The sequence below is a fragment of the Saccostrea cucullata genome, unplaced genomic scaffold (genome assembly GCF_032062105.1).
Source record: "Saccostrea cucullata isolate Sc308-1 unplaced genomic scaffold, CSIRO_AGI_Scuc_v1 ctg1770, whole genome shotgun sequence".
NCBI classification, from domain to species: Eukaryota; Metazoa; Mollusca; class Bivalvia; order Ostreida; family Ostreidae; genus Saccostrea; species Saccostrea cuccullata.
The window spans coordinates 42,501-65,992 of NW_026938006.1; the positions used below are offsets into that span (position 1 = coordinate 42,501).

The following is a 23,492-nucleotide window of genomic DNA, read 5'->3' on the forward strand; positions in this document are numbered from 1 at the left end:
ACTGGATTACATACATACCGTTGGGTTTGAAAAATAATGCATTTCACACGTTAAAAGTCACAATCAGGCAAATATAAAGTATGAATAAGTCACAAATGTAAATATAAGTAATAAGGTATCATCTTAAAACATCTATCGGGCTATAAATACGGGTTGGTACGAGATTAAATTCATCATAAAGCCCTTTGGGCTTTATCAATTATGGAATTTAATCTCATGACCAACCCGTATTTATATCCCGATAGATGTTTAAAAATGATACCTTATTTCTTAACATGCATTCTCTGTAAGCACCAAAAAATTTACTATAGGGCTTGGAAACGACATATCTCTGATTTTGATGAAATTTGCACCACAGGTGCGCCTTGGTACAAAACCAGCAAATATGGTGTTAGAAGTTTCCCACGTGCACCCGGTTGCCATGGAGACGGATCCATTGAATTTGGCCATTTTCGGCCATTTTTGACCAAACAAAAACATGAAAATTGAGGAAATATGAATGCATTTTTGTCTTTATGTAGTGAACTCAAATATAAATCTTTGTATCATAAGAAAACATCAACTGTAAAAGAATACAGGGCATATAACAGGTTATTCCAGAATTGACCCCACTCTTAGAAAATGGTTCTGCAAAATAGCATAGTTTCTCAAAATGTGAAAAATGGAAAATTTGGCATTTTTTGAGAAATTTAAGGTTAAATAAAAAAATTGTCTACGGAAATTTTTCAAATCATATGCGTGTCGTCAGACGTCAGTATTAGTAGTGTCCCCTCATGAAAAAATTGGAGTGGGATCTCAATGCTATTTTTAGTAACATGTATCTAAAAATAGACATTTCAGAAAAATCTAGAAAATGAAATTTGGGCAGAGTTTAAGATGCCATTGCTAGGTAATTATGAAATATACTGTAAAAGTCAATATGCTAATGTCAGAGTCTGGACACCAATAACTACCGTGCATATTATTTTCAGGGATTTCCGTTTTCTATTTATAGCTTCAAATGCCTAGATATAGACATGTCTCATAAAATGATGAAAAATGTCAATTTTCCATCATTTTGAAGCTCCACTGAATCATAAATAATGAAAATATGGATCTCTCCAATATTTCATCAATAAGAACAAGGAATAGTATAATATCTCACAAATTATTGAGGACAGGCTCTCATCTCTATAAATAGTACAAATGTCTAAAATTAGACACATGAAATTAACTGTTTAATGTTGATTTTCCACTAATTCTCAAATTAGAGATGGGAAATTTACCGACTTACTGTCATTAACTGTAACTGATATTATGTGACTGACAAGAACAAAAGAACATTCAATGGAATGTAGCATGATAAGCAGAGGTTTCCATTTCTATTTATAGTAACACATGTTTAAAAATAGACGTAATGCAAAATATCGGGTAAAGTCGTTTTTTGTACTTTTTTCTAAAATTTTGGATGAATAATTGCTGACTATCTGTTTTTAACTGCTATTGGCATATGGTGACCAACAAGTAAAAGAAAGCCTTATATCAAATACAAAATAGAAGCAGTGGTTTCCATTTCTATTCATAGTAACACATGTTTAGAAATAGACGTACTGCAAAATATCAGAAAAATGTAGTTTTTTGTACTTTTTTCTCACATTTTGGATGAACAATTGCAGACTATATGTTTTTAACTGCTATTGGCATATGGTGACCAACAAGTAAAAGAAAGCATTATATCAAATACAGAATGAGAAGCAGAGGTTTCCATTTCTATTTCTAGTAACATGAGTTTAAAAATAGACATACTGTAAACTATCGGAAAAATGTAGTTTTTTGTACTTTTTTCTCACATTTTGGATGAGCAATTGCAGACAATATGTTTTTTACTGCTATTGGCATTCAGTGACCAACAAGTAAAAGAAAGCATATATGAAATACAGAATGAGAAGCAGAGAATTCCATTTCTATTTATAGTAACACATGTTTGAAAATAGACATTCTGCAAATTCTAGAGAAAATGTAGACTTTTGCACTTCTTTCTAACATCAGGGATGGTCAAAGTGCAGACAAACGGCTTTTATTTGCTATTGACAGAATGTGACTAATGTTTAAGGGTATTTTTACATTTCTGCCTATAGTAACACATATTTATGAATAATCAGGTAAATAAAGAATCTTTCGTTTTTCTCAAATTAACTTTCATTAGCTGTAACTGACATGGCTAATTGTATTCGGCGCGCCATCGCGTCCACCTCATGACAAGGTCATGACACAATCTTAGGTCATGGGCAATCTTTATGTGAAATAAGAACATACCAACTTGAAATTTATCCATAAAAAAGATACCATTGTCGCAAACCACGCCAAAATGTACGATCCTGTCCCATTCTGGCCGTGGTTGAACGAGGCGAGAATTCTTCGTATTAAAATACTGACCAATGCGAGTAAAGCATAGTCGGAAGATGAACGTTATCACGACCTTTCAATATCCAATCGCAGTAAAGGAAATATTTCTTGTATACTGTTGACTTCAGTTGTTGATTTCAATTGCGATGGAAACAAAACTTGTCACTGACTGAATAAGACGTCACAATAGAGAGGCGTAAATATTCAAGATTACGACACTTTTTGTGATCAAGCAGCCACGGGTAGGAGAGAGCTATATGTGGACTCCGGACCGTGGCTTGAGACGATGGGACCAGACACGAATTAGGACATTTTTCTTCCGGTGACCTTGAACTTCCCCAAATGTCCTTGGCCCAAGATCATGACACACTCTTATGGCATGGGCAGTCTTTGTGTGAAATGAGAACCTACCAAGTTTATCCATAAGAAGGATATGGACTGGACACGAATTATGATTTTTTTTTTTCAGTGACCTTGAACTTCCCCAAATGACCTTGGGTCAAGATTAAAACAAATCTTAGGTCATGGGAAATCTTTGTGTGAAATAAGAACATGCCAAGTTTATCCGTAAGAAAGATGTGGACCGGACACAAATTAAATTTTCTTTTCAGTGACCTTTAACTTCCTCAAATGTCCTTGGACCAAGGTCATGACACACTCTTAGGTCATGGGCAATCTTTGTGTGGATTGAGAACCTACCAAGTTTATCCTTAAGAAAGATATGGACCGAACACGAATTATGAAATTTTTCTTCCAGTGACCACGAATTTTCCCAAATGACCTTGGGTCAAGGTAATGACACACTCTTACGACATGGGCAGTCTTTGTGTGAAATAGGAACCTACCAAGTTTATCATAAGAAAGATTTGGACCGGACACTAATTATGAAATTTTTCTTCCAGCGACCTGATTCCTATATACCCACAAACTTCGTTTGGGGGGGGGGGGGTATAATAAAGTTGAATCTTCCAGGGATCCAGATTCCCTTTGATCCATGCATGCCTTACCACAATTTGTTCAAAAGTCATCCGAAATTTGCCCAAATTTTTTGACTTGGCTTACTTTCGATAATTCTCTCTCTATACATGCATGTATATATTTCTCTAGACTTTAACTAAAGCATTTAAAAATATTTGTTGTTTTGGTTTTTATAAATTTATTTTACGTATAAACATACATGTAGGTGTTGGAACCTGGGGGGGGGGTTCAAAGATAGACATCATATAGGTAAAAATATCATAGACATCATATAGGTAAAAAACATTGGGGAGTAGATTTAGCCCCCCCCCCCCCTTTCAGCAGGCATGTTGCAGTGTAGTCAAATAAGGCTAAGTGATAGTGTTTGAAAGAAAAAGAAGTTCGATCCCCTCCCATGAAATAAGATTTCATGTTTGGACCCCCCTCTTCACTTTTAATTTGCTTCCGACAGGAATGTAACAAATTAAAAATTCACCAGTATTTTGTTATGACCCTAGAGTTTTATCTCCTTTTTAAAGACTTGATTTTCATGGCAATAAGCTGTCATACATTGGTATCAGTGTTTGAAAGATTCCTTGTTACGTTTTAAAATACTACTTCTACTAAAAATTAACTTTTCTTTATGAGAGGAGGGGGAGTAACTTTAGTCACAGAAATGGCTTTGCTATTAATAGGCGTTTAAACAAACTAATATTGGTCAGAAATATAAATTATTAGCTTAGTGAAAAATCGAACAGAGAAAAGGTATTATTCCTTCATTCAAGGATACTTTGCGGCAAGTTAAATTGAAATAAACCCAGTGGTTCTTGATAAGAAGATGAAAATATAAAAAATTTACAATGAGAACGACAACGACTGACGAGGCACAAATGATCATAAAAGCTCACTTGAGCCTTTATTTTAAAACATGTGTTACTATAAATAGAAATGGAAACCCCACCATATCATGCATTTCGGTTACTGCTCTCTTGTACGTGCCGGTTATATTATGTCAGTTACAGCTAATGAAAGTTTGACTGCAATTTCCTATCCCTATTTTGAGAAAATACAATGATTCTACATTTTCTTGATTAAATGCTGAATGTCTATTTATAACTATACGTTAGTATAGGTAGAAATGGAAAAATACCCGTACACATTATTCTTATACATTTTTGCTAAAGCTTTTTCATACTCTTTAGTCACCTTCCGTCAATAACAAATATCAGCCGTTTGTCTGCACATTGTCCATTCCTGATGTTAAAAAAATGCAAAAGTCTATATTTTCTCGAGAATTTGCAGTATGTCTATTTTCAAACATGTGTAACTATAAATAGAAATGGAAACTTATGCTTCTCATTCTGTATTTCATATATGCTTTCTTTTACTTGTTTGTCACCATATGCCAATAGCAGTTAAAAACATACAGTCTACAATTGTTCATCCAAAATGTGAGAAAAAAAGTACAGGTGTACAAAAAACTACATTTTTCCGATATTTTGCAGTACGTCTATTTTTAAACATGTGTTACTATAAATAGAAATGGAAACCACTGCTTCTCATTTTGTATTAGATATAAGGCTTTCTTTTACTTGTTGGTCACCATATGCCAATAGCAGTTAAAAAACAGAGAGCCAGCAATTATGCATCCACAATTTTAGAAAAAAGTACAAAAAACGACATTTTCCCGATATTTTGCATTACGTCTATTTTTAAACATGTGTTACTATAAATAGAATTGGAAACCTCTGCTTATCATGCTACATTCCATTGAATGTTCTTTTGTTCTTGTCAGTCACATAATATCAGTTACAGTTAATGACAGTAAGTCGGTAAATTTCCCATCTCTAATTTGAGAATTAGTAGAAAATCAACATTAAACAGTTAATTTCATATGTGTCTATTTTTAGACTTTTGTACTATCTATAGAGATGAGAGCCTGTCCTCAATAATTTGTGAGATATTATACTATTCCTTGTTCTTATTGATGAAATATTGGAGAGTTCCATATATTTATTATTTATGATTCAGTGGAGCTTCAAAATGATGGAAAATTGACATTTTTCATCATTTTATGAGACATGTCTATATTTAGGCATTTGAAGCTATAAATAGAAAACGGAAATCCCTGAAAATAATATGCATGGTAGTTATTGGTGTCCAGTCTCTGACATTAGCATATTGACTTTTACAGTATATTTCATAATTACCTAGCAATGGCATCTTAAACTCTGCCCAAATTTCATTTTCTAGATTTTTCTGAAATATGTCTATTTTTAGATACATGTTACTAAAAATAGCATTGAGATCCCACTCCAATTTTTTCATGAGGGGACACTACTAATACTGACGTTTGACGACACGCATATGATTTGAAAAATTTCCGTAGACAATTTTTTTTATTTAACCTTAAATTTCTCAAAAAATGCCAAATTTTCCATTTTTCACATTTTGAGAAACTATGCTATTTTGCAGAACCGTTTTCTAAGAGTGGGGTCAATTCTGGAATAACTGGTTATATGCCCTGTTTTCTTTTACAGTTGATGTTTTCTTATGATACAAAGATTTATATTTGAGTTCACTACATAAAGATAAAAATGCATTCATATTTCCTCAATTTTCATGTTTTTGTTTGGTCAAAAATGGCCGAAAATGGCCAAATTCAATGGATCCGTCTCCATGGCAACCGGGTGCACGTGGGAAACTTCTAACACCATATTTGCTGGTTTTGTACCAAGGTGCAGCTGTGGTGCAAATTTCATCAAAATCGGAGATATGTCGTTTTTTGGTGCTTACAGAGAATGCATGTTAAATACTTTTGTATGCTTTATATATTTTTATTGCGTTTAAAAGCAATAATACTTTTGCGATTAACGCAATTAATACTTTTTGTGTTAATAATTAAACATAATTATAATCTTTGCTTATAAACGCATTGTTCCTTCTTTTTAATGATCTTCTTTAATCTTTAATCTTCTTTTAATGATGGTCTTTAAAAAAAATCCAGTTTTTGAAAATCATAGTAAAACAATCACATCCTAACAGCCTGAATATCTGAAATAAAGAATAATGTATGGATTTAATACAAATTTTGCCCTGTGATTTTCTTACAAAAAATGAAACTGAAGTAAAAGTTGAAAACTCATGCTTTCTGAATAATTGAATTTCCATGCAGAAAAATCATACAAATTATTTTTCTCACATGCATTTGTAAATGCTAATTTTGACGTCATAAACATGCGCATTTTCCCGTTTTTTCATAAAAAGTAGCAGAAGACACCAATTTTCCATGGAATTTTCTTTCAGATAATATTGTCCACAGGCATCGCCCACAATGATTTTAAGATATATGATTTTTTATTGAATTTTGCACAACATATCCAAAAATTAAAGTGGGCGACGGCTTTGGAAACTATTTTTTGTAGGAAAATTACCCTTGAAATGGATCATTTGGGTGATTTTTCTGTTTAAAATAGAGAAATGCATCAAATTAACGACGTCATATTTCCAGAATGGAACTCGTTTATGTCATATTCATTTCTGATCTATCACAGTCATAAACTAGACTAATATTTAAGTAAGTTTCAAAACTGTTTAAAAACATTTAATTTTTAAGGCACGATAAAGCTAAAACCATACCTTCTTCTTAATTCTTAAACATTCATCACGTTGTACGTAATTTTAAACATTTTATTGTCCCCCGCTTGAAAAGTGGGGGATATTAATTTGGGTTTGTCTGTCCGTCCGTCCGTCCGTCTTTCTGTCTGTAACGCTTTCGTTTCCACACGATATCTCGAGAACCCTTTGAGCTTTTGCAATGGAATTTAGCATAGCAACTCCCTATGGACTAAAGAAGCAAATTCTGTCTGTTATAATACTTCCGATTCCACACGATATCTCTAGAACCATTTGAGCTATAGCAATGAAATTTTACATAACAACTCCCTGTGGCCTCATAAAGACCCCTATTGATTTTGAGGTCAAAAGGTCAAAGTTCAAGGTCGTAAATTAACATATTCTGTCTGTTTGAAACACTATCATTTTCCGGGCGATATTTCAAGAAGATTTTGAGCTTATTCAATGTAATTTTATACAAAAACTCCCTAGGACCTCTCTCACCCCTCTCAAAGTGTCCCGTCCCGTTTGTTTTATTGGTATTTATAGTATTACATGTCGCTATTTTTAGCAAAGGGGCATGAGGAGAGTTATTGCGTATAAAACAGGTTCTGGGCGGACTTTATGTTCTTATTACATCTATTAGAACTGTTTAATAAAGGCTAAATAAATCAAACACCATGAATTGAGTAAAATTTTGACAATATCGAACATGAATATATACATGCATGTGACTTCACTTCTGCATATACTTGACTCCATGTAAAGCGAGTCCGTGGTCTAGTGGTATGTTTCTCTTGTAGCGATGGTAGCTCAGTGAGTTGGGCTATCTGATCAGCGCACACGAAGCGAAAAGTTTTAATGAAAGAGAAAACAAAAATGTGAGAGGTCCCGAGTTCAAGTCCCGGACGGCAACTTTTTTTTTTGAAATACTTTATTTTTACTAAATAATAGTATTCAGCACGCGAAATAAAAAATCTACGAGGTCTGGCTTGTACAAACTCATAAAATCATCATTACAGTGTGATAAATATTCCATATAAAAAGAATCTTCTATACACATAATAAAGAATAAGCAATTAAATCTTTATATTCATAATGGTATATTTTATTTGCTTCAGTATACATGCATGTATACATTTAATAATTCTACAAATTCAGTGAGGGGGATCTAACTCTCCCCCCCCGACTCCCCCCGAACTGCGCATGTTTTACTTTTTCCTTAAGCGGGGGACATAAATTCTCTGAATTAGCTTGTTAGTCGTTTCCTGAACACCTTTAATACATGGGTAAAATTTTGTGACCGCAACATGGAGATAGTTATACCCTACGAAGGAGAGGGGGTATACTGTTTTACCTTGCGTGCCTGTCCGTCCGTGTGTCTGTTCGTAACAGATTTTTTGGTCGCAGATTTCTCGGCAACTCATTGGACATTCATTGCTAAGGCATGCCATATGATGGGATTTATTTTTGTTCAAATCGGGTCATCTTCCTATTTTTCCGTACCATACAATCATTACAAATATTCGTTGCAGTTTTCTCTGCAAATACTCATCGCACATGCTTGAAATTTTAGCACATTCTTAGCTGAGGCATGCCATATGACGGGATTTATTGTCCCCCGCTTTAAAAGTGGGGGATATTAATTTGGGTCTGTCCGTCTTTCTGTCTGTCTGTAACGCGTTCGTTTCCACACGATATCTCGAGAACCCTTTGAGCTTTCGCTATGAAATTTTGCATAGCAACTCCCTATGGACGAAAAAAGAACCCTATTGATATTGAGGTCAAAAGGTCAAGGTTATAAATTCGCAAATTCTGTCTTTTATAACACTTTCGTTTCCGCGCGATATCTCGAGAACTCTTTGAGCTTTTGCAATGAAATTTTACATAACATCTCCCTTTGGCCGAAGAAAGACCCCTATTAATTTTGAGATCAAAAGGTCAAAGTTCAAGGTCGTAAATTTATACATTCTGTCTGTATGAAACACTATCATTTCCGGGTTATATTTCAAGAAAATTTTGAGCTTTTGCAATGTAATTTTATACCAAAACTCCCTAGGACCTCTCTCATTCCTCTCAAAGTGTCCCGCCCCGTTTGTTTTATTAGTATTTATTGTATTACATGTCGCTATTTTTAGCACAGGGGCATGAGGAGAGTTATTACGTATAAAACAGGTTCTCGGTGGACTTTATATTTTTATTACATCTATTAGAACTGTTGAATAAATGTTAAATTAGATATCATGCATTGTGTAAAATTTTGACAATATCGAACGTGAATATATACATGGACATGTATGTGACTTCATCTTTGCATATATTTTTCGCAAGTTTAAAGCGGCTCCGTGGTCTAGTGGTATGTCTCTCTCTTCACATATGAGAGGGTCCGGGTTCGCATCCCGGGCGATGAATTTTTTTTCTCGAAATACTTTTTTCTTACTAAATGATAGTATTCATGTGAAATGAAAAATTTATGAGGTCTGGCTTGTACAAACTCATAAAATCATCATTACAGTGTGATAAATATTCCCTATAAAAAGAATCTTCTATACACATAATGAAGAATAAGCAATCAAACCTTTACATACATATTGGCATATTGTATTTGCTTCAGTATACATGCATACATTTAATAATTCTACAAATTCAGTCAAGGGGATCCGACCCCCCCCCCCCCCGAACTGCGCATGGTTAACTTTTTCCCTAAGCGGGGGACACAAATTCTCTGAATTAGCTGGTTTGTGTCTATCTGTGCATCTGTTCGAACCATACATGACAAAGTCGCTGCAGTTTTTTCGAGGTTTAGCGTTTCCTGTTTTGCATTTAAATACACAAAAAACACAAGAGCCTCGTGGGCCACATCGTTCAAATGAATAGCTTTGACCATGCTGTTCTATACCAGATTCCCCCTTATAATTATACCTTTTGTTACCCCGCCCTACTCCAAGGGTCATAATTTGGACAATTCAAAATCTGGCCCAGCAGTTATTGAGAAGAAGATTTAAACAGATTTTTCCTATATAGTTCGATGTAAAACTTTGATTCCAAATTGTGGCCCCGCCCTACCCCCGGGGGTCATGATTCGAACAATATATAATCTATACTATCCCAGGATACTTTCACATAAGTTTCAGTTTTTCTGGCCCAGTGGTTCTTGAGAAGAATATACGTATTTTTTTTCAAATCCTATAAATTTCAACAAAAACTTTTTTAACGATTTTAAATTGTGGCCCCGCCCTACCTCCGGGGGTCATGATTTGAACAATTTAGAATCTACACTATCCCAGCATGCTTCCACACAAGTTTCAGCTTTCCTGGCCAATGATTCTTGAGAGGAAGACTTTCTATGTAAAACTTTGATTCCCTATTGTAGCCCCGCCCTACCCCGAGGGTCTTGATTTGAACAATTCAAAATCTACACTACCCAAGGTTGCTTCCACATAAGTTTCAGCTTTTCTGGCTTAGTGGTTCTTGAGAAGATTTTTTAATGACCAAATTGTGATCAGAAAAGCTCACTTGAGCCTTCGGCTCAGGTGGCTAATGAATCTTAAAATTTGCGTTTAATCGCAGATCATTATCACAATTAAACGACATTTTGAACTGGTATAAACGAGCATCCATTTTCAGGTGACCTGTTGATATCTTATTTCGTCCGTCGTTGTGCGTCGTGCGTTAACATTTCAACATTTTCAGCCTCATCTCTGCAACCGCTCAACCTATTTCAACCAATTTTGGCATAAAGCATTTATGGGTAAAGGGGAACAAAAATTTTGAATTTCATGGCCCTGTTCCCCTGGGGTCTGAGGGTTGGGGCCAAAACCACTAAAATTAATGCAATCTTTAAAACTCTTCTTCTCTACTCTTGGACATCAAGCAGTCAAACTGTTGGCATGATTGTAATAAGCATTGAGTCCTCTACCAAAATTGTGAAATTCATGGCCCCATGGTCAGGGGTTCTAGTGATAGGGCGGGGCTAAATAGATTATATAGTAAAAATGCATTATTTCTTTGAAAATCTTCTCTGCTCCTGGGCATTAAATAAACTAACCATGCACGTGCATATTTATGTTGAATTCAGCTGTTTCTTCCAAAATTGTGAATTTCATGGCCCCAGGGTCAGGGATTTTAGTGCTAGGGCGGGGCTATGTAGATTATATAGTGAAAATGCATGATTTCTTTGAAAATCTCTGCTCTTTGGTATAAATCAACCATTTATGATGAAATAAAATTTATGATAAAATTTCCAAAATTTTGAAATATGTGCCCCATGGTCAGTGAGTCCTGTTGGATGGGATGCACAATTGGTTATCAAGTGGGAATGCATTTTCTCTTTGTTACTCCGATCTACATGTACCTCTGGGTAATAAGTAACCAAAGTAAGCATGCTAAGTCTATAATAATGATAACCAATGGTGCCTCTTTCAAAATTGAAATCCATGGCCTCTTTTTTAAAAAACGAAACAAAGTCTATTGTTGTAAAGTTATTACATGATACTCATGTGACCTATAAGGCCCGTGGGCCTCTTGTATAAGTATATTATGTATACCAGTATATTATATATACTGAACCAGTATGTGAAAACGACATGCACGAGACATGAAAATAACATAAGTATAATTGAAAGGTATAAACATGCAATGTGTTGATTATTACTTACAATGTACAATAATTAGGCATGCTGTGCATTAATTGAGAATTTTCTTTTCTTTTTTTTCGATTTTGTGTATATAATAAATACAAAGACATTTACCTATCAATACTTTTTCAGCACCCATTACCGCTGGATTTGGCGTCCTTACTATACTGTGACAAGACGTTGTTGTCCGGGCTACTATGGCAGCAACTGCGATATCCGTATGTTATTTATACTTGTCTTCTAAGAAGAAATCTATCAACAGTTTTTCTCTGAAATAATTACTATATTAATTTAATTACATGAAGTTAAATTTTTTGCATTTAAGGACAGATGATAGAAACAAAAAATGATGCCTGGATTGACATATATTTTTTGGCCTAATTTCATTGAATATGATGCAAATAATAAATTTCTAGAACGTAAAGAAATTGTAAACCTTCTATGATGTTCAAAATTCTGTATCTCTAAAACCATCCTTATTAATCTATACAATTTTTTTTTAACTTCAAATCCCATTTTTGTGAAAATTTGAATAAAAACTTAAAAAGTAAGAGGCGAAACTTGTTCATTTTACTCATTAAAACATGACTCAAAGTTGTTATTTTCAAATTTTTTGACAAAAGTTTGTCCTTAAGGTATACCTTTACTCAGATGACCAAAAATTCCACTGATAAGAACGAAAATCCACCTATTGCACATTGTACACAAATAATTCTTGTGTTAAATTTCAATTTCAAATAACTAGGTCAATGACCTACTTTTCATGCTAGTGGCCCCTGAATATTATATGGGAAATACCTCAATTTTTCACTCTATGACCAATTTTTTCTTCACTCACAAAATATCACAAGCAACAAAACTCTTTAAATAATGAAATATTATAGCAATAGAACAGTGTTGTTTCATATAAAGAAACGATTAGAGTTTTGGCCATAAACTTGATAATTATTACAGTCCGAATTTCCTCTGTCATAGTTATATTTTCCTCCCATTTTCAATCGAATATTCAAAAAATCCGACTGATAAGAACTCTAAATTATTTATAGCCTCATATTGCCTTTGTTGCCGTAATTCTCATGGTATTAACATTATATGGGGTGAATGATCAAATTATTGAGATATGTTGCATGGAATGGTTTTTGTTCATATTTTTGAATTTCTTTATTTAATAGCATTCAATTATTTGAAATAATTTATGAGCTTTAAGACATGTAAAAGTTGTAAAATGATGTCTAAAAACACATGTAACCTTTAAATTTTGATTAATATTGCAAGAAATAAAAGATTTTGACAAAAAAGGGAAAATTACAAATTTAGTCCGAATTTCCTCTGCATTACAATACACTGACTTTTGTTCCTTTGTATTTTCTTCAAATAATAAAATTTAAAATTTTTAAATTAATATTGAGTTAAAACTTCGTAATTTTATCCATTTAGAACAGTTTTTGATATAACATATTATACTTCATAAAATTTCCTTTCTGTTTTCTGAAACCTGAGTAAACGTCATCCTTAATATTATGCAATTAGAGGATAATTAACTTGATTTTACCAAATAAACAGAGAATTAACAAAATCGTAACCTTCAATTAGTTTATTATTCATTATGAAATTAAATACCAAATGATGGAAAAAGGAGGAAATATGACACGAAATCGCAGCACGTGATGTTTGTAGAACACTGAAGCCCCTTCCCCCAATTTCCAAGGGACATAACTCTGTTAGAAATAGATTGATTGCCCAAAAAGAATCAATTGATCTTTATAGTGATTTCATTTCAGTATGCGCAACCTCTGCAAAGAAAATGAACAGAAACTGCAAATATTTGGAAATTTTCCAAGTCCAAGGGAGATAAATCAATCAAAAATGAATCGATCGTACTTAAATCAGAACGTGACCTTGACATTCTTATGATAAATTTGTATACCAAGTTTCACTTCGAAATGTGCAACCTCTGCGAAGAAAATGAACAGAATTTCATGGTAGACCGACCGACCGACAGCAGCAAAGCAAAATGCCCAGCCTTCTTCGAAGGGGGCATAATTATTGCTTAGAAAACAACTGCTTTACATTTATTTGGCATCTTAAATATGGCTAATATGTAGTTGTTATTTTTTTTAAGGGGTCACAATTACACGAATGTACACTGTACAAAAAATGGGTATAAAAAGGCAAATTTCTAAAATTGACATCAAAAGTCCTTTATTCATTTTTAGTATGCTGTGGCCAGTTTAAGGAAAATTTGTGACCACGTTCAGAAATCAAACACGAAAAAAAAGCTATTTACACAAATGAACTTGACAAATGAAAATTAATGCTGAAAGGGAGTCATGGGGGCAAACTTCTAATCAGATTAAAATTTACTTATTGCTAATTCGATTTTTTGTGTTTTATAGCAAGTTGTAGTTGTCAAAATGGAGGGACCTGTGTAGCTCCAAATGTATGTAGATGTCCAAGTGGATATACTGGAAATTCGTGTCAAACACGTATAGTATTTTTCTTCCGAATATCACAAATTAAATAATATATGTTTTCATTTAAAATTTCTCTTGTGTAGAAGTAACCTTTTCTCCATACAATGTTTACAGCAATATGCCCTGGTGGGTGCCGGAATGGTAACTGTGCGAGTCCTAACTATTGTAGATGCTATGGAGGATATTCAGGAACTGACTGTTCCACTCGTAAGATCATCTAAATTAATAAAGTGGTGATTTCTTTACGTCCCAATTTCAATTTCCACAGGGGCCTGTAACATACTGTATTTGATTTTACGTAATCACTATATGTATACAAAAAGAGAAAGGGAAACAACGTCAGCTTGAATTTACACAGGGTCGATTTCGGAAATGACTCATGTTTTCAATAAAATACCTTGCAGTTAGTGAATTACGTCTGGGATCATTCAGTAATAATCACTCTTTAATAAAAATACCATCGCGGTCATTTAAGAATCGTGTAAGTCGTGTTTTGCAGATCCGATATCCTGTCATGCAAGTGATGTAGTCAAAGTCGTCCACTAAATTCGCTAAACATTGCATCCAATATTTAACGCGAGATGTGATTGGTCAATGGTGCTTTTCTAGAACAGATCTGACCAATCACGCTCCGCCTTTTACCAATCATGGGTTTTTCCAAAATGTTGTTCTGGGCTCGAGCCTCTCTCTGTGAACAAAAAAGCTACCGTTTTTATTCAAATCGGAGATGTTGTACCTTTTAATTACAGTTAACAAAAGAAAAAGATGATTTTCGTGAACGCTGGATCTTTACTTTGTGTTTTCCATCTCCGGAAAGACTTCAAAACTGGAGAAAATGTGCGAATTTTGCCTCGTTTTAGTGGACGACTTAAAGTACATCGACTCGCACAACGGGATATGGAGTTAGTATTACCCAACTTAAACGCTATAGAAAGTAACGAGGTTTCTGTTTTATTTAAGAATATTTATTGTAGTATGATTTCTAGTTATAATTTAATTGGCTACATTCTTTTTTCTATGAAATACGAAATATTTCCGAGATCGACCCTGTGTAAATTCGGGCTGACGTTGTTTCCCTTTCCTTTTTGTGTATATATATATATATATATATATATATATATATATATATATATATATATATATATATATATAAAGAAAAAAACGACAACACAAGTTGTAAAACGTTAGCACTTTCATTCAAATTCTTCAGACGTTTTACTTTGAACATTTGACGTTAAAATGTTATGGTACCATATATATATAACATGGCGAAAGCGCTTGCAGTAAATGTTTTGTGAACATGGCGAAAGCGCTTGCAGTAAATGTTTTGTGATATTTTTGGATTTTTACTTTTAAATATACCAAAAACTGTACCGATTCTTCATTTTGTTTTGAAATTATATATATATATATATATATATATATATATATATATATATATATATATATATATATATATATATATACACACTGAACCAAACTTCTAAGTGTTTACCTAACATTTTTTAAGTTTCTAAGAACAAATGCATACAATGAATTATATCTTTAATTCATGGCTAATGATGTATATTTCAGTTCGATGTTGTGTAAATTTCATGTAAGTATCTTGTAAGAATTTTTAAGCAAAGTGTCAAGGAAATGATGTACCCTCAAAATGAAAATTCACACAAAAAAATTTCGATTGAGTAAGACCCACTACTCGCTCTTATTACTACAAGACAATCTTCATTGTTGGATACCATGTACCCCTGAATAGGAGATTGACCCATCTGCTGCCACACGTACATGTACTGCATAGATCTTTCCAAACCATTGAAATTGTGAGGAAAAAAAGGGGGGGGGGCTTTGACATTTCTTTTAAAATCCCAAATGTGTTTAATGGGATTCAGATCCGGGAATTTGACAGTGTATCGTCACGCAGATGCCTTTTTAGTCAATATCCTTGGGTGTTTAGCATGTAAATGCGCCGCTTTAAGGATAATTCAGACTGCTTGAGCTGATATAAGACTGCCACGAGCACCGATTTCTTATCATTTTCGTACGATTGAAATGGTTTGTTTCCATGTTTCTTAGATTTTTTCAGGACACTTTAACACTCTTTTAACCCTGTGTGACGCGAAATTTTCTCCTCAGGAAAAGATCAAGGTCACTTCAGGTGTGGTTAAATTTTGTCAAAAACTTTCAAATTGTGACAAATTAGCGATGAAAAATGATCACAGCCTATAGAAAAATGGGTTTAAATGGGTTTTGATACTGTCTGATAATTTTTAAAAGTAATATCAAGTACAATGAAGCACTAAAGTAAAAGTGAGTAAAACGCTGTGTAAAGATGGTCCAGATATCAACATTCCAACGGCTCTACCTTCTATCTCAATGGTCATTTTGCCAATGTTTTGTGTTTTTCAGTGAAATAAGTTTTTAAAATTTGATAATGATCACAAAAAGATGCTTATTACACAAAACACGTGCCGCAAAGTACAGATTTATTGTTTTTAAGCCTCGTCACGGAACATTGGTTTTCATCGGTGATATTGAATTTTCTTTCTACAATTGTTGAGAAGACTCATTTGTTGTAATAATTTGAAAATATACCATTCTATGCAGTAGTTTTTAAATAAAGACATTAATTAAAGTGAACACTTAGAAGTTTTGTTAAGTGTAAATATATATATATATATATATATATATATATATATATATATATATATATATATATATATATATATATATTGATTAAGTAAAAACAGTATATTACCGGCCCCTGTGTCAATTTCCATGTCCTCCAATTAATTAATATAATCGAAGAAATTAATATTTAGTATACGTGGTTAAAGAAAATAATTTGAATTGAGCTCAAAGAATATGCATGCATATTTTGCGTTTTCAAGTGTATTGAAATTGTATGCGCATACATGCGCGGTAAAATACAAAATAGAAACCCCATACAATTTCAATACACAAGAAACAGCAAAATATGCATGCATATTCTTTGAGCTAAAATCAAATAAAGATAAATTTAATTAATTATGGAAAAATCATATTGAGAGAAAAATTCGTCACGAAGACAGGACGGAGCGGAGTCTATTTTTTAATCATCAAAATTCCTCTCATGTTCAAACTCGAGAATAGCTAATCTTACTTAGAACTTTGTTAATCAAATCAATGAATCATAACTAGAATTATGCCTGATTTTTTTAAGTTTAAATGTTTATTTTGTAAAAGTGCAAGGATATGTCAATCAAGCACGTCCCGAAATTCACAGTTTCATTATTTTCCAGATTGAACTAGAGGTACTGTGAGCAATGAGCTCACTAAATGATACCCCCGCCTCCCATATGAATATTATGGCAATGTCCATGTTTTGTTGTGGGAAACCCAAAATATTTTTCGGATCGAAAAGTAAAATAAGAGGTGCACAACGGCAACATGTACTAGTAATAAAGATTCTATGAAAGTTTCATCAAATTTCATTCAGTGATATTAGAGGAGTTGAGGATAAGAGATGGGTACCCCAAAGAGTAACAGACTGACGGACATACCGATTACTATATACCCTCCCTCTTTTCAAGCAGGGGGTATAATGTTTATTATATTTCCGTGTGAAATGCTACAGCATTATACATAATAAACCGAAAATTATAGAAAATATGTATTTCAGATTTGTGTCCAGGCAACTTTAACTATTACATGTATTTTTTTCCCAGTAAATATTCATATAAATTTATTTTCTCTGTAATTTACACACAGGTCATTCATACTTCCGACTTGAAGATGCAAGTAAAATCTCTCTTTTTTGTGCAACATTTATCTTAATTTAGATATTGAAATTATAAATTTAATATTGTTAACATTGTTAATCAATTGTGCAACTGCTACAGTACGTCTTCATCATCATAAAAGGACTGGTGCTATTCATGAAAAAGGTATTTTTCTTTTAAATTCCATGGATCATTATACCCCCCGCTTGAAAAGCGGGGGGGGGGGGTATATAGTAATTGTCATGTTCGCCTGTCTATACGTCCGTCGTCTGTCTATCCGTCCGTCTGTTACGCTTTAGGGTACCCATCTCTTATCTGCAACTCCTCTCATACCACTGAATGAAATTTGATGAGACTTTCGCAGAATCTTTATTACATATTGCCATTGTGCATCTCTCATTTTACATTTTGATCCGACACATATTTAGGGTTTCCCACAGCAAAACATGGACACTGTCATTATATTCATATGGGGTATTAATTAGTGAGCTCATTGTTCACAGTACCTCTTCTTTATTTGCTTTTTATAGCTGTTTGTAATCCATCATGTAATAATGGAGGAACTTGTGTCAGCCCTAACACGTGCAGATGTCCATCTAACAGAGCAGGACCAACCTGTAATGAACGTAAGTCTTTATATACAATGTACATAAAGTCAGACAAAATCGTGTGAAATTGATACATGTGAATTTTAAGAATTCGATGATTTCCCGCTCAAAGATTTCTCTTGCAATATGAATAATGTGTTTAAAAGCAAGAGGCCCATGGGCCTTATGGGTCACCTGAGCATTATGCAACAACTTTCCAATGATTGAACTTGGTTCATGTGTTCAACCAGGCGCCATGGCATTCATAGTTTTGAAAGAGGCACTTTTACTCATCATAACTATACACTTAGCAATTGCTTAGATTGATTACTTAATGCCCATAAGCAATAGGGGAACAAAATATGCCTTTTAACCTATCAGTATCATTCGGCAGTAACCATCAGTGCCCCTACCACACATAAACCCCTGACCATAGGTTCACACATTTTACAATGTTGGAAAATGCACCCTTACTTATCATAAATGTTTAAATAATACCAAGGAGTACATTTTAAAGCATTGTATATAAGTAGAGTCTCCCTTCATATAGTACCCCAGACCCAGGGGCCTTGAAATTCACAACTCTGGAAGAAGGGCCTTTGCTCATCATAGCTATATACTAGTAGGTAGTTCATCTGCTTAATACTCAGGAGTTGAGTAGAAGAGTGACTTGCAAAGATTTAATGCATTTTCACTATAGTCAATAGAACACCGAAACCCCCGACCCTGGGGCCATTAAAATTTATACGTTTTGAAGACTCTGGGGCAGTTTTGCAATGGGGTTCGTTTATAATAAAATGAAGACAAATACCATGTTGTTGTGGTTGATAAATTTATATTTTATCTCGGTATCATTTATTATCACATCTCTGAAAAATATATATGTAAGCAATCATAAATGTTTTATGATAACAATACATACATATAGATCACTTGCCAGACACGGTCAGAAATCAGAGGTATTACCTTTTAGTTGAAACATTAAGAGTTATTTTTCTTAGTCAATAATACGTACAAAGTATAAACATTGGAATTAATAAAACAACAAGATCAAATTATACTAAACTTTAAAATAATATAATTATATGGACAATATATAAAAATGTTAAAATACAAAAGTTAACATATTCAATTATTTTTAAAAATACTTTTTATAGATAAATGAATGGATTTTTATAAAACAATACTTATTTGGGAAAACAAATTAAAGAGAGATAACTCTAAAACTTTGGCAAAACTTGTGTTTTAAACTATAGAAATCAACGGAAAATATTTTTAAAACGTCTCCCCCCCCCCCCCTTGTCATAAAAATTCCTTTTTACAGATAATTTGCACTTTTTTTTTTTTTTTTTTTTTTTTTTTTTACAAATTCATACCAAAGCTTTCTGTGTGACACGATGGAGGGGGACATGTTTATTGACAAAAGACGACAAAAATTCCGCTTATTTTCCACCAATTCCAAAGCGATTTACAACTGAAACACATGTATTTTATTAATGTATTTATTTTTTATTTATTTGCCTAAAACATAAGAACAGAGATAATGAACATTTAATCATATCCAAAATTATATATTGAATTAAATGGTTGCAAAATGTAGACGAGAATTGAGAATTAGCGTGCGTATTTCTTCCTATCATACTAACGATACTAAAACTTCGTAAAATAACTGCCTCGGCTTGGAAAAAATATTTTATATTATTATAGATTGTTTTTAAATTTAATATTGATCCCGATTTATTTTAATAGCCTTGTGTAATCCTGAGTGTTTGAACGGTGGTACATGTAACCAACAACATAAATGTAACTGTCCGGCTACATACACGGGATCAAGATGCGAAACACGTAAGAACACCTTATTCAAACCATTAGACAAGTTCAATAAAATTTACCACTTTCTCTCTCATTCAAGTACATTTTTTTTCTCTAAGTTTATGTGTTCTTCACTTGTTTGTTTTTTTTTAATAATGTTTAATTTCTTTTCGTATTAAGAGAAATATTACATATTTCAGCTACCTGCAACCCATCATGCAAAAATGGTGGCTCTTGTGTGTCACCAAATACCTGTAGTTGTCCGGCAACCTACACAGGAGGGAGCTGTGAAAATCGTGCGTGTACCTTATTTTCCTTTCAATTTGGGAGATTTTTATTATTTATTTTAAAGTACATTTATATATAATACTGAAAATCTTTTTGCACGCCATAAAAACATATGATATTATGTAGTTATACGGTAAAGGCAAAGTATTATTTACAGTAAACTGTTTTAGATGTATTTCATTTTTTGTCTTAAAAATTTTAAATAAAAATGGATCGATAGACTCGTTGACTTGTTCACATTCGACACATTTTCTTTCGGACAAATTAATATGTAAATTATCAATGATTCTGATTAGTTTCAATCGTACCCTGTTTAAAAAAGTCCTTGAAGAGTTATTTCTTTTTGTAAATCTTGTGGCTTCTCTAAGAAGTACTGTAAGCAACTAGCTAGCTTATTCAAGATTACTTAAACTCAATCGTGATGTATATATAATAATATTATATACAGAGTGGTAAACAAACAAATATCAAATTTAAATTATTTTTTGATAATCAACTTTTTAACCAACTTTTAATTGGGTGTTGCTAAAACGCGGAACGGAAAACGGAACGGAACGGAAAACGGAAAAAAATGTCAAGGAAAGAACCTTGATTCGATATGAATCAGACATAAAATGCAATATTCATGATATAAAGGTCATATTTAATGAAAAATTAACGTAAAATATGATATATTCGTGAATTATGCTCCCCTGATAACATGTACATGCGATGGTCAATAAAATACATACTGTGATATATATGTACTAACTAGTATCCGTAAGTCAAACGTTTCGTTCAAATATTTTTTTTTAAAGAATGCTCATTTATAAACAAATAAACTTGTATTAAAATAGGCGGAAGGAACTAGATATCATTGAGATGGTGGCCATCTCAAAGGGCCCCGCTTTCAACAATGAACATGAAAATGTAAGGTAGTTTAAAAGGGTTTATTTTGAAGAGAAACATTTGTGTACTACAGTGAAAGTAATTTAGTACGACTTCACGGATATTGCAATTTACAGATATATATATATATATATATATATATATATATATATATATATATATATATATATATATATATATATATATATGTTTGTATGTATGTATGTATGTGTGTGTATATATATATATATATATATATATATATATATATATATATATATATATATATATATATATATATATATATATATATATATAAAATTTATCTTGTATCCTCAGTTATATAAATTTACTGGAATTAAGGGGAAGAAACTGTGCACCAAAGAAAGATTTTAAACAGACAGACTAATTCTGACCATGACCTAGAAACTTCGACCAATAAAAGTCACTGCACATCCATTGACCAGTGGCACTTTGTGAGTGAAGTATGAGCCAGATTGGGCCAAGGAGAGAGGAGATATGCTCCGGACAAGGATTTTTCTTACAAGTCTGCTATGACCTTGACCTTTGACGTAGAAACATGGTTCAAGATCACTGCACACCAGGTTACCCAAAGGCATTCTGTGGGTGAAGTATGAGCCAGATTGGGCCAAGGAGAGAGGAGATATGCTCCGGATAAGGATTTTCATACAAGTCTATGACTTTGACCTTTGACCTAGAAACATGGTTCAAGGTCACTGCACATCGGTTACCCAAAGGCACTCTGTGGGTGAAGTACGAGCCAGATTGGGCCAAGGAGAGAGGAGATATGCTCCGGACAAGGATTTTTCATACAAGTCTGCTATGACCTTGACCTTTGACCTAGAAACATAGTTCAAGGTCACTTCACACCGTTTAACCAAAGGTATTCTATGGGTGAAGTATGAGCCAGATTGGGCCAAGGAGAGAGAAGATATGCTCCGGACACGATATCTCGGACGGACGGACGGACAGACTGATCACTATAGGGCGCCCGCCAAGCGGGGCCCTAATAAAGGCTACTAGTATGTATACAGACGTGTATCGGTAAAGACAAAAAAAAACTAGTTTTGACATATACAGATTATGTATACATTGGCGAATCCGGGAATCTCGAAAAGGGAGGGGGTAGTTTGGGTCGGAGTAGGTTCCCTCAGTCACACACATATATATTGGTCACAAAAAGGACGGGGGGGGGGGGTCTAACTCCCCTCTAAATTAATCAGTGGCATATGTTATGCGTTCGAAAATTCAGATATGAATAGCTGGAATATAAGAAAACATTTGCAAAGGAATTTAATAGCATGTTTAACTTTTTCCTTGAATTGCAACTTTGCAGAACTGAGCGGAAAAACAAACTCTAAAATGTTTTACGGGTCATTCACCCCCCCCCCCCCCCTAAAAAAAAGAAAAAAGAAATCACATTTTAACTTCATTAAACGTAAGGACGATATATTAATTTTACTACAGTTAAGATTTACATCTCCATCTATCCAGGATTTTAATTGATAGGAAGCGACTCTAATTTGTATAAAATTTTAACAACCAATTTACAATCGAAATGTTTATCCGGGCTTGCCGGAAAGGGGTGCTCTAATAGTAATCTTAGAATTTTTTTTACGTTTCATTTTTCTTACCAATTACCATGATTCATTAAGATAATTATCGCCCCCCCCCCCTTGTTTTCCAGACATAACCATTATACTATAGAAATGATCATTGAAACCTCCAACACGTTCTGTCTGTTAAATTAAAGTAGTTAGTGAGTGTAAGAAAATAGTACTGAAAGAAATTAGAGCTACGTCATTATTCTGTCAGCGGTTTTCGTAAGTGACATAAAATGACTAATTCAACTTGTATTTATTAAGGAGGGATTAAATATGTATAAAACATATCGTTTCTGAGGAATTTATATATTTTAAATGATTTAATCTCAATATTTTCCGTTTTCCGTTCCGTTCCGTTTTCCGTTCCGCGTTTTAGCAACACCCCTTTCAATTTATAAAAGTCGGTTGTCACGTGTATTTTTCATGTTATACAAGATACCAATGATACTTGATTAGTTATTGCTTGAGAGGTTCAGAGATCTGTTTA

At 33.4% G+C, this 23,492-nt stretch overlaps 1 protein-coding gene across 1 annotated transcript in view; it reads left to right on the plus strand.

Annotated features, from left to right (window-relative positions):
* LOC134249266 (uncharacterized) overlaps window positions 1-23,492 on the plus strand; it is a gene marked incomplete at its 5' end in the record, with an annotated part of 36,520 nt that overhangs the window by 1,805 nt on the left and 11,223 nt on the right. Inside the window, 6 exons of the mRNA XM_062731635.1 lie at window positions 11,727-11,812; window positions 13,991-14,080; window positions 14,183-14,275; window positions 18,357-18,452; window positions 20,163-20,258; window positions 20,426-20,521. Of these exons, the coding sequence (XP_062587619.1) occupies window positions 11,727-11,812; window positions 13,991-14,080; window positions 14,183-14,275; window positions 18,357-18,452; window positions 20,163-20,258; window positions 20,426-20,521 (557 nt within the window). The remainder of the gene's footprint in view (window positions 1-11,726; window positions 11,813-13,990; window positions 14,081-14,182; window positions 14,276-18,356; window positions 18,453-20,162; window positions 20,259-20,425; window positions 20,522-23,492) is intronic.